This window comes from Sminthopsis crassicaudata, chromosome 5 (genome assembly GCF_048593235.1).
Source record: "Sminthopsis crassicaudata isolate SCR6 chromosome 5, ASM4859323v1, whole genome shotgun sequence".
Taxonomy (NCBI): Eukaryota; Metazoa; Chordata; class Mammalia; order Dasyuromorphia; family Dasyuridae; genus Sminthopsis; species Sminthopsis crassicaudata.
Window position 1 is genome coordinate 304,804,761 of NC_133621.1, and position 13,105 is coordinate 304,817,865.

At 46.3% G+C, this 13,105-nt stretch overlaps 1 protein-coding gene across 6 annotated transcripts in view; it reads right to left on the reverse strand.

Annotated features, from left to right (window-relative positions):
- Positions 1 to 9,369: 9,369 nt before the first annotated feature.
- SHANK3 (SH3 and multiple ankyrin repeat domains 3) overlaps positions 9,370 to 13,105 on the reverse strand; it is a 72,622-nt gene continuing 68,886 nt past the window's right edge. For 4 of the 6 annotated variants that reach the window (XM_074271938.1, XM_074271940.1, XM_074271937.1 and 1 more), the window contains one exon: positions 9,370 to 12,718. In XM_074271938.1, coding sequence (XP_074128039.1) covers positions 12,064 to 12,718 — 655 coding nt within the window. In that variant the 3' untranslated portion in view covers positions 9,370 to 12,063. The remainder of the gene's footprint in view (positions 12,719 to 13,105) is intronic. The other 2 variants (XM_074271942.1, XM_074271941.1) reach the window with 2 other exon arrangements.

Here is a 13,105-nt window from a genome sequence, read left to right on the forward strand (position 1 = left end):
GCTGACCAAATGGACAAGATAAAACTTTGCTCCAAGAAATCCATCTTATTTCTGTGCCTTTTCCCAGTTCCCTGACGTGAAAGAATGGAAAAGACTGCAGAGCCAAAACTGAGGGAACTGATGAAAATCCAACAGGAAGCTTTTTGCTGCTCTCTAGCAAATTTTTCTACATTTTTTCCCTAAGAGTTACTGGAAGAAAAAGTATATAGGCTTTGAGCTAAAAGAATATACTAATACCTGACCTTCCCTTAAGGAAGAATTAACCCAGGATTTCAGCCAAACAGGAAGATATAGGTGGTGAGCTGCAGACACAGAGATATTAGATGGAGCCAACCAATGTCTGCCAAGGTCACATCCATCTGATGAGAACTATGGAAGACTAGGAAAGCATCAGGGATCGGGCTAGATCAGGGCAGCCCAAAGATATCACTATAGAAACCATCAATGGCTCTTCTGTCAGAAATAGGAGTTGCCCTTAAATGCTTAAGCCCTGGCCCCAAATGTTCCTTCCACAAATCTTCCCTACATGTGCACATTCTCCCCATTGACAATATATGTATTTGTGGGAAAATACATGCCGGATTTATGGGGGAAATATATTGTGATTACTTTTGTTACCATGCTATTTCACTAAATATCTTTGCTTTTAACTGATTGTGTTCTTTGGCTGACATTTGAAATGAACATCAGTGCGGGCTCATAAATTATGATCTTATGGGATGGGGAGCACTTGGAAACTTAAGCAGTTGTCTAGGTCGGTGGTATCTAACTCCAATAAAATCAGATCTCTTTAGCCACATATTGACTAGAAAAGGACAGATCATCATTATCCTGTACTGCATATTTATCTTGTTAAACATTTTCCAATTATATTTTAAATGGGAAACTAAAATCTCCTCCTCTGGGATTGTGTTTGAGAGAGAACACATTGGTGGGGTCAAGGAGACATGTCCAAGGGGGGCACACATGTAGGACAGCTTATGAGGAAAAATGTAGGGGACACATGAACTCCAGGACATATATGGAGATGGATCTTGTTAATCTTTCTTCCCTTCAATTTAGGCTGCATTTACTTTTATACCCTTGTTCTCTGGTCTAGAGGATCAAACCTAAAAATGGTGGTGTGCCATCAATTGCTACAAACAGATGAAGAAACTGAAGATCAGAGAAACTCATGGATTTCCTAGGGGAGGGAGGGAGGACCCTCTAAAACTATCCACTCATAAAAGTTTTTGTCTTTTCAATTCCTTCTACACATTCTTATGTAGTATTTTCTTGAAAATCTTTAATAACAGAGAACTCATCGTCTACTCAAAACTTAGAGATGAAGTGACTGATTTAGGATGAATGATTACAATTTAAATCCAAGTTTTCTGGCTCAAAATCCAGAGTTGCCTCCACCACAACACATAGTAGCAAGTACGTATTATATGCTAGTCACTGTTTAAGATACTGAGAATATAAAAACAGAACCAAAATGTCAAATATATTCAAGTAACTTATATTGTCTCAGGGAATATGGACATGTATCCCAGGCATTCTGTCCAACATGATGTCCACATACTTCAAAATGAGCCCTCCTACTGGCAGGTCTAAAAGGATTTTAGAGAATGGGAAAGGGAAGGAAGGAATGTGGAGGGCTCAGCTAGTGTCTTTTCCACATGGCTATAACTCAATATATTCAGAGTGATGAGGAATAATTATGGTGAGGGGGAAAATCAGTTTCTACCACTCACCTCTGTAACATCTCTGCCTCTGTCAATATGCTCCCTATAAAAACAAATAGGTTACAATGACACCGCTGACTTATTTAAAATAAATTTTTATTGTTAGCTTTGGTTTTCACATTGACCAAATTTCCCCCTTCATCCCTCCTCATTCCTTTCTCAAAGAGACACCATTGCCTCTAAAACTTAAAATATTTGCTTAATAAAGCAAATTGGAAAATAACAATATTTATTATAATATTTAATCTATTTATTCTAATATTTATTATTGTTTAGAAGGCAAAAGCCAAAATAAAACTATAATTGTATGTTGAATCAAACTCTCTTACCGAAGCAGTGGGCACATATTTATGAAATTTAGCAGAAAGGCACATGAATAGGGAAAACAATATGCCTGGGATGCCTCTGAATGACAATTTTTGATGTCCTTGTTCACGTTATAGAACAGTTTTCACTAAGCATCACTTTTTGGACATAATGATTTTTTGAATAATCTCAAGCCACTGAATCAGTGGCAAGTTCTTTCAACAAACACATAGTTATCATTTGCAGGGTGCTGAGAAAAAGTTACACTTTTTTGGCAAAATGTATCCGCATAGCTCAAAACAGGTGCAAAGCCTATCTTTCTCCTTTACCTTCTTGTGGATTATAGATAGCAATGAAAGGTAATGTAGTCACTCCCAGAGACGTTTCTCCTTCTCAGGCAGTTGAAAGCAATAAAATAAGACTAGAGGGCTCTTCAAATAAACAATAACCTGCTTTTCTCCAATCAGCTTCCAGAAGTTGCAGAACTAAGTTGACTTCAGTCCTCTCTCAGTTAATAAAGTCTTTCTTCACCCAATCAGCTCTCAGCAAATCTCTTCTTCCAATCATCATGACTCTCAGCAAAATAGCTTCAGAGTCAACTTAACAGTTCAGCTCTTATGAGCTCTGGTATTCTAAATAACTGTGTTCTAAGTAACCTCTCCCATGGCCTTCTATATCTTTTGTCACCAAATCCTCATATGCAGCTGCTTCTCTTGCTTCAGTCTTTTTTTTTCTGGTCATCTATTTGGCCTTTAATGATTTATTTTAGAGCTTTTTTGTATTTAATGGCATATCTCTAAGTTATGATGTGGGGAAAAAAAACACCTGCTTTTCCATCAGGTATGACCACAACCATGCTTATATTATCTTCCCACAATCCTCCAAATAGCTATTTAGTTTATAATTTAATCAGTCAATCAATAAATACTTATAAAGCATTTAGTAGGTGCCAGGCATTGTGCTATGATTTAGGGGATACAAATATAAGAAAGTCTCTGCCTCAAGAAGCTTACTGCCTGTTTTTTTTTCTTTCTTTCTAGATCTGATTTTTCTTGTGCAGCAAGATAACTGTATAAATATGTATACATATATTGGATTTAACATATACTTTAACATATTTAATATAGATTGGACTACTTGCCATCTAGGGGAGGGAATGGGGGGGAAGGAGGGGAAAAGTTGGTTTTGCAAGGGTCAATGTTGAAAAATCACCCATGCATATGTTTGTAAATAAAAAGCTATAATAAAATTTTTTTAAAGAAGCTTACTGCCCAATGGGAGAAGATAATATACAAAAGGAAGTTTAAAAGAGTTGGGGAACCCATCATGAAATACTGATATTGTGTAACATAAACTTGTAGTTGACCCAGTCAGCATAGTTCCATGATTTTCTCCAGTTCCGTTCAGCAGCACCTGTATAAGACAAAGACAGCAGATGGTGGGACTCATCCAAAGTAGATTCAAGATCAGCAAGTAGGTATAAACCTTCAAAACTCTTCAAACAGTCATATGTAATTTGTGGCTTTTGGACACAGGGCCAAGAGACTCTCGATGCCCTTGCTTCTCCCTTTCTGGACTTAGTTATGTAGGTCTTAAGATCCTTGCCCATAATATATCTACCAAAGGAGAGTCGGGAATTATATGAGCAAAATTACGAAACACTTGCCACAAAAATAAAGTCAGATTTAAATAATTGAAAAGACATTCAGTGCTCTTGGATTGGCCGAGTGAATATAATTAAGATGACAATACTCCCCAAACTAATCTATTTATTTAGTGCTATACCAATCAGACTCCCAAGAAACTATTTTATGACCTAGAAAAAAATAACAACAGAATTCATATGGAACAACAAAAGGTCGAGAATTTCAAGGGAAGTAATGAAAAAAAATTAAATGAAGGTGGTCTAGCTGTACCTGATCTAGAACTGCATTATAAAGCAACAGTCACCAAAACCATTTGCTATTGGCTAAGAAATAGACTAGTTGATCAGTGGCATAGGTTAGGTTCATAGGGCAAGATAGTGAATAAAAATAGCAATCTAGTGTTTGACAAACCCAAAGATCCCAAATTTTGGGATAAGAATTCATTATTTGACAAAAACTTCTGGGAAAAGTGGAAATTAGTATGGCAGAAACTAGGCATGGACCCACATTTAACACCACATACTAAGATTAGATCAAAATGGGTCCAAGATTTAGGCATAAAGAACGAAATCATAAATAAATTGGAGGAACATGGGATGGTTTACCTCTCAGACTTGTGGAGGAGGAAAGAGTTTGTGTCCAAGGGAGAACTAGAGACCATTATTGATCACAAAATAGAAAATTTTGATTACACCAAATTAAAAAGTTTCTGCACAAACAAAACTAATGCAAACAAGATTAGAAGGGAAGTAACAAATTGGGAAAACATTTTTACAGTTAAAGGTTCTGATAAAGGCCTCATCTCCAAAATATACAGAGAATTGACTTTAATTTATAAGAAATCAAGCCATTCTCCAATTGATAAATGGTCAAAGGATATGAACAGACAATTTTCAGATGATGAAATTGAAACTATTTCCACTCATATGAAAGTGTTCCAAATCACTATTGATCAGAGAAATGCAAATTAAGACAACTCTGAGATATCATTACACACCTGTCAGATTGGCTAAGATGTCAGGAACAAATAATGATGAATGTTGGAGGGGCTGTGGGAAAACTGGGACACTGATGCATTGTTGGTGGAATTGTGAAAAAATCCAACCATTCTGGAGAGCAATCTGGAATTATGCCCAAAAAGTTATCAAAATGTGCATACCCTTTGACCCAGCCGTACTACTACTGGGCTTATATCCCAAGGAAATACTAAAGAAGGGAAAGGGACCTGTATGTGCCAAAATGTTTGTGGCAGCCCTTTTCATAGTGGCTAGAAGCTGGAAAATGAATGCATGTCCATCAATTGGAGAATGGTTGGGTAAATTATGGTATATGAATGTTATGGAATATTATTGTTCTGTAAGAAATGACCAACAGGAGGAATACAGAGAGGCTTGGAGAGACTTACATCAAGTGATGCTGAGTGAAACGAGCAGAACTAGGGGATCATTATACACTTCAACAATGATACTGTATGAGGATGTATTCTGATGGAAGTGGATATCTTCAACATAGAGAAGAGCTAATCGAATTCCAATTGATCAATGATGGACAGAATCAGTTACATCCAGAAAAGGAACACTGGGAAATGAGTGTAAACTGTTTTGTTTTGTTTTGTTTCTCTGTTTAATATGTATGGGAATGCCCGCCATCCAGGGGAGGGGGTGGAAGGAAGGAGGGGAAAAACTTGGAACAGAAGAGAGTACAAGGGATAATGTAAAAAAAAATTACCTATGCATATGTACTGCCAAAGAAAATGTTATAATTATAAAAATAAATAAATAAATAAATAAATTTTAAATTGTTTAAAAAATTAAATTAAATTATTTTTTTAAAAAAATCCTTGCCCATTACAGGGAGCTCTGGAGAAATTACATGGGGGTCTCCATTTTTCCTTTGAGATGGATTGGAAAATCATTTCCCAGAAAAGATTTGGAGAAACAGCATAGGAGGGAAATTCTTCCTATAGCAAATGAGCATTTAAGAAAGCAGCTTTGGGAATCCCAAACTCACCTGGAAAACTAGTTATCAACACTGTGTTGCATCATATTTTGATTTATTTTGTTAAACATTTTCTAATTACATTTTAATCTGGTTCTGCTAGAACTTTGCAGCAGGCAGTGAGCCTGTTACCTGTGAGCTCCTGCTGACTTCATGTTATAATTCTGAGGCCCAGAGTGGACCCCAAGAAAAGATTTTCCCACTAGATTCTCTACATAAGGTCCCAAAAGGACAAAGATGGGGTGTTGCATTCTACCTCTAATGGGATTCCAAAGGAAATGGAGGTTTGGGTTGGTGATACAGGAAATACTGAAAGGGTGGAGGTCCAGGGAGAGCCTCAGTATCAGCTTAAAACCCAGGATAACTTGTATATGAGACGTATGTGATCTTTTAGCCACTTTACCACAGATGACATGTGCTTAAGAAGTATTTGTTGTGGCAGGAGAGGCTCACGTGTGTGGTGCTCCTGCACAGGCTCACCGTCACCATCAGGAGACCTGACATGAATGGGGAATTCTCAACACCACCTGACTTAAGCCTTCTAAAGGAGGAAGAAAAGCCTAGAGTTTGGCACATTTGCCCTTTGCATTTTTCTTTTTAATTTTGGTGACTCCTGGGATGAATGGTACCTGTAATTTTTTTATTTTTCTTTATCTCCTGTGCCAGGAGGATTGTCTAGCAAATGCCCTTTTTTGTTGTTATTGTATTGTTCGGTCATTTTTTAGTCCCTAGGCCCTCTACTTTTCTCCCTGTATATTCTCATACTGAGCTCAATTCCCCTGGATTCAACAATGATCTGCCAATTTCTCCCAGATCTTTGTGGCTCCATTTTCTTAGCAAAGGTAATAGAGTAGTTTGCCATGTCCTATTGCAGCTTATTTTCCAGAAGGGAAACTGAGGCAAAAAGGGTCACACGGTGTCTAAAGCCACATTTGAACGCAGGAAGTTGAGTCTGTCTAACTCCAGGCAGCATGTTCTATGCATCATGGTGCCACTAGTTGCCTAAATGTCCTAAAAGCATTTAAATGATGAAAGGTTCTCTAGAATAGGGTTGTTCAAATATGGGGCCTCAGGACAGCCAGAACCTGATTAAGACATAATTGGGAAATATTTAGCAAAATAAATAGAATATAATAAACCATAGATAACATTACATTTTAAAACTAAGTCAAGTGGCTCTCTTCAAAGATGAGATGAACCAAATCAGTTCCAATTGTTCAGTAATGAAGAGAACCAGCTATACCACGTGAAAGAACTATGGGAAAAGAGTGTAGACCACAATATGGCATTTCCATGCCTTCTGTTATTGTTGGTTTGCATTTTTGTTTTCCTTCTCAGGTTATTTTTACCTTATTTCTAAATTAGATTTTTCTTGTGCAGCAAGATAACTGTATAAATACATATACATATATTGTATTTATCATATACTTTAACATATTTAACATATATTGGTCTACCTGCCATCTGGGGAAGGGAGTGAGGGGAAGGAGGGGAAAAGTTGAACAGAAGGTTTTGCAAGGGGCAATGCTGAAAAATTACCCCTGCATATATCTTGTAAATAAAAAGCTAAAACAAATAAATAAATAAGTGAATGAATGAATAGAACTAAGTCAATACGAAGCCTACAGCAGTCCTTGTATATGATTTAATGGCTGCATTTTTGATTCTAACACTACTGATCTTGAAGAGTGCTGGGAACTTGTCACCATTGGAATGAAATGTACCAAGACTATTGATATCTCCCAGAGTTCTCCCCCAGTCCACATGGGCGAGACTAGCTTTTTCTTAAAAGATGACACTGGGCCAGCTAGGTGGCTCAGTGGATAAGAGCACCAGCCCTGGGGTCAGGAAGACCTGGGTTCAAATGTGATCTCAGACACTTAATACTTACTAGCTATGTGATCCTAGGCAAGTCATTTAACTCCAGTTGGGGTGGGGGGGAAGGGAAGAGATTTTATTCTTAAAAGATGACACTCTTGCTTGATTTGAACTGCCCTTCCTATGACGCAGGTTCCTGGGAGCTCCCAACTGGGAGCATATTTGACATATCTTCCTGGTTACCTAAGGTCATAAGAAGATCCAGTTGCCTAGGGATGGAATTGGAGCATTTCAGATTTGGTTAAAGTCCCCAAAACACTCACACCCTACCAGCTGACCAGAAATATTTGCCAAAAAGAGAAAAGGGTGAATATCTGACCTGTATCTGAAAGTAATGGTCAGCAGATTCCCATAGTTCTTCCCAAGAGTCCCCTCTACACCCCAGCTGCAGCAGCCTGCTGTTTTCTCAATTACTCCATCTTCTCCCTCTACCTCTAAGATATCAAGTGTCATCTCCAGTTGTCCCAATCTATAACTTGCCACTGGCCCCATGTGGCTCTGGAGAAGAACATGAGGCTGGGGACCTTGGACAGCTCTTCCTCCCTTAAATCCAATCCAATTCATTTGCATGTCATGAAATCACCTTCCTGCTGTCATGGTCCTCTTTGAGAATGAAGCACAAACAACCCACCTCTGAAATGATTTTCTATTTACTCTGTCTATATTTTGTATCTAGGTATTGACATGTTTTTCCCATTAGAATGTAAGCTCCTACAATTTTTTAGCTACTCAGATGACAAAATGGTCTGTCCCACTATTGATCTTTGCCCAGATGCTTCCCACTTTGGCCCCTGCATCTTTTCATGAGCGTACTTTCATTGAAAGGATTGGCAAATAATAGCATTCTCCACTCCCTCTTCTCCTTTGGCATTTATGTGTATCCCCGAGGCTTAATACTTCATAAAGGTTGGTTGACTGTATGTCTGAGCTTGTGCATCTCAGTCTATGACCTTTTTGCTAAAACTGACATGAGAAGCCTGATTTATTGTTGGTCCTCTGGAATTGGGAGTAGGCCTGGAATTGGTCAGACTTCTGGCATCTTGCCCAGATGCTTTCCTTTAAAATATTGTAGGCAGATGAAATGTTCTCTTGGTTTTGTGCATCACTTCATACAGGTTTCTTTGAAGCCATCTTTTTTATCATTTCTTATGATGCAGTCATATCTCGTTCCATCTCTCCTGTCCCTGTTGAATGAGTTCTGCCCTTTCACCAATCCTGGTCTCATCCATATTTCTGGGATGCCTCAGCATCCAACCTACCTCTTTGCAATAGAACCTCTACTGAAGCTTGCTTGTTGCCTCTAGTTGGTACATTTGTGAATAGACATTGGGGACCGTGGGTTTCCAGGATCCTGGGTCCTTCTGCCCTTTCACCAGACCCAGTCTAATCCGCATTTCTGATTTGCCTCCAACATCCAACCTACCTCCTTGCCATAGAATCTTGCTCATTGCTTATAGTTAGTGCATTACTGATTAAACATGGAGGACTCTGGGTTTCTAGGATTGTTTCATGGGTATTTTTAAGTTATCTCAGCAGTAATTCTACTTTGTCTCTTTTCTGTCAGTAGTTCTTGAACTTGGCAGATATTCTATCGTTTTGCTCTTTCCTTTTCCATTTTCATGTACTTAGTATGTTTATGTGTGTGTGTGTGTGCCCCACATCCAGGAGCATTAAAAACTCTAAATAGAAGGCAGAGTTTCTTTGACTTCATGTTCTTGCCTTGTAGGAAGCCAAAGCCTGGTTCAGGACAGGTTCTCAGCTTGGATCCCTCCTTTACCCCACGATTTCCCCTTACAAAGGCAATTGAAACCATCTCGTTTCTTATAAATTTATTACATAATAATAATATAATAATTAATAATAATATAAGAAACATAGATCTCTGTGGGGTGTATCACAACGTCAGGGTCAGGAGGCCCCGGGGCTGGAGAGGGGAGGAGAAATCTCCCCACTGAACTCCATACAAAAGACGGGGGTGAAACTGAACTGACCCTGTCAAGTTAAAAACCCAAAACGGAATGGAACCAAAAACCCACAGGTGTGTGTGCATGTGTGTATGTATGCATGTGCATGTGTGTGTGCAGGTGGGTGAGACCGGATGGAGGGGACAGAGACTGGGTGAGACTGTGAGAAACCCTGTGAGACTCTGTAAGACTTTTGTGACTCCTGGGCCAGAGGCCATATACGTGCCTTAATGTGGCGTCGGGTTGTATTACTGCGCGGTTCTATGATTGTAACTGTCTGTGGCTGGATCACTGTGGGGCGAGGTGAGAGGCGGGCAGAACAGTGTGTGGGGAGAGCTGGTGAGAGTGGAGGGAATGAGGGATGAGTGGAGGGCAGAACAGTGTGCATGTATGTATGTGTGTGTGTGTGTGTGTGTGTGTGTGTGTGTATAGACACCCAGAACAACCTCAGCACAGACCTGCGTGCCAGGTCCCTAGGGTGTGAAATTTTCTATTTTCTTTTATTTAAAAAAAAAAAAAAAGTTAGAAATACAAACAGAACCTTGTGAGTGACATGGACGGAGCTTAGTCCAGACCCCAACCCCCAGATTTAAAAACAGGTCCAAGAGGGCGCCCCTCCCACCCCACAGACCCCAAAGGTCATTGCTGAGCATTAGAAGTCACAGTAAAGGGGCCGTGGGGGAGGGGGGAAAGGAACGGGCCGAGAGGAGGGGGGAGGGGCATCTCAAGATGAAAACAGCCCCCGAGATTCCCAGCACCCTCCCCTGAGCCGAGGCAAAAGGCTGGGGGAGCCAGAGCTCCGAGGTCTCCCCCCCTCCCCGCACCCGACCTGGGGCCCTGCTAGGAGCTGATGGGAGGTTGCTCCGAGGGGAAGGGTCACTGGTAGACCCCTCTCGAGGTGCAAGAGCTCCTCAGGCTGGGCCACCCCAGGCTGAGGAAGATGAATCCGATAAACAAAACCATCTCTCCTCCCCGCCCCCAGATTCCTCCCAGAGCTTGGGAGGAACTGGGCAGGACCTCGACTAAGGGGCCAAGCCTGTGCACTCACACGCTCGTTCTCGGACACCCAGGCCCGGCGGCCCGGCCAGGCCTGCCACTAGCGCGGCCCCCTCCGGCCCTGCCCACTTCCCGTGGGCACTCGCTCCCAGGCCCAAACAGCCGGCCGGTCTCTCACACAGGTACATTCTCTCACAGGCACACGCACGCAAGCACGCACACGCGCCTCACAGCCCCACGTTTCCCGGACAGTCGCACACGTTCTGGGTCACCGGGCGGGAAGCCCGGCGCCCACTCAGCCCTGATCGCCTACTGCATGCCCACGCACGCCGACCCCCCCCCACACCCCCTTGGCACACTTGCGCATAGCCTCGCGGCTTCACGTACAATCTCCCCCGAGGCAGGGGGTGGAATGGGGGACGGAGGGGGCCTCTTTGGGGATCCCAGACACTGGCAGCTGCATGGGGGGCCGGGGGAGACCCCCTCCTCTGGTGACTGCTGAATCCGGAGGAGAGGCTCCGGGAGGGAGACGGGGGCAGAGACGGTGAAACGCGACCGAGAGGCGGGGCTTGGAGCGGGGACCCCGAGATGGGACGGGGAGGGCGGGGGTCCTCGCTGCCCCCCTTATTGGCTATTGTCTCCCAAGCCAGCCGCGGCCCCTCGTGTGCTGGGGGCGGAGCAGGATCGGAGGGCGCGAGGCCTCACTCGTCCTTTCCTGCAGCACCTGAAGGGGGGAGGGGAGGCGGCGCGCCGGGACCAGCTCAGCGGGGGGGCGGGGGGGCGTTGGCGGAGCCCAGACCAGCTGGAGCGGACCCGGCCCCCCCTCCTCCGCGCCGGGCCGGGCCGGGGCCGCGGGGGCGGGTGGCAGTGAGGCCGGGCCCCGCAAGGCGCTGGGAGGTGGAAGACGTGGCGGCCGCGGGCCCGGTACACCCGGTTCCGGCGGACCCCGCTCGGCCCGACGCGGCTAAGCTGAGTAGAGCCGGACTGGGCCGGGTCGGGCCGGGCCGGGGGTGGGGGCGGGACAGAGACGTTTGTTCCTTTTCTCCTTCCAAATATAGAGCAGATTAAAAATATGCAAACCCGGGGGGAGGAGGGGCCCTGCTCAGCCCCGCCCGGCCCCCGCATGCCGGGCCGCCCCGCCCCGCCCTTCAGGACCACGTGCTGGGGGAGGGGGGGCAGGGCAGGGGGACGGGGGCGATAAGCAATGTACAGGGCGACTCTCCGAGCAACAGCAAACAGGACGATTCATGCAACATTCCGGCCCCGGGGCCGCGACGCGGGCTTGGGGGATACTGGGGTGGGCACTGGGAGAAAAGGCGGACGGGCGTGGGGTCCGGGGAAAGAGGAGAGGGGCGGGGCCCGACCGACGTCTGGTGGAGCGGCGGGGCGGGGCCCAGGCGGGCCCGTCCGCGGAGAGGCCAGCCCGCGTGCCCCCGCGGGGGTGGGACCCAGCTCGCGTCACGCGGAGGGATAGGCCCACGGCGCGGGGCGGGCGGGGGCCCTGCCGGCAGGGCGCCCGGCGGGGTGGGCGGGGCCGGGGGCGCGCGGTCAGCTGTCGGCCAGCGCCTTGAGAGCGCGCTCGATGTTCATTCGATGACCCACGCGCGTCACGCCCAGCTCCACGAAGTCGTCCTTGGTGAGCGCGGGCAGGTGCGCGCCCTCGATCTCGTGGTCCTCGAAGCGGTCCCGATGCTCGCCCAGGTGGATGCTGTCCAGCCAGTCGCCCACGTCGAACTTGGTCCAGAGCTGCAGCGGCTTCTGCTGGAAGGGGCGGGCGGGGCCCGGGGCGGCACCCAGGCCCGGCCCGGGCCCGGGGCCGGGCCCCGGGGGGCCGGGGGCCGGCGTGGGCGAAGGAGATGGCGAGCGGCTTCGCGCGCTGACGCTGCGCACCACGAAGCGCACCTCTTTGGGCTCGTGGGGGATAGAAAGGCTGGACGACTTGAGGATGGTTGGTGGAGTGAGGCCGAAGGGCCGCCCCACGCCGCCCCCGGGACCGGCGCCCAGCCCCTCGACGCGCTCCAGCGACGCCGGTTTCACGGGGCTCGGCGTCCGGCGGGCCACGGGGTAGCGGCTGCCGGGCCGGACGGTGTACGAGGCCCCGGGCCCCGGGGGCCCCACGCCGCTGCGCTGTTGCTGCTGCTGCTGGGGCTGGGGCGACGGCTGCTGCGAGATGGAGCTCAGCTCGCCGAGGCTGCTGAAGAGCCTGCGGGGGAGGAGAGGGTCAGGGCCAAGGACCAAGGCTGTGGGGGGGGGGGGGGGAGGGCAGCGGGAAGGGCGGGGCCGCACCGAGACACCAGGAACCTGGGGAGGCCAGGGTCGAAGGAAGACAGGAGGAGGGGGCCTTCAGAGGCTTAGGCTGACGGGCTGGGGGCCAGCCGGCTCCTCTTGTGGCCCTGTCCCCCACGCTACTCAGGCCTAACGGTGCCGACCAGGAGAGAGAGTCCCGTGTCTGTCCCTCCTCCCCCGTGGCCTTTGGGTAGAAGGATAAACGGCATCTAAAGATGAGTTCCTGAACCCCAGGCTTCTGGGCAGATCTGACCGCTTGGCCCTCCTCTCTTTCCACTGCTGCTCGTGATTTCCCGGGGACAAC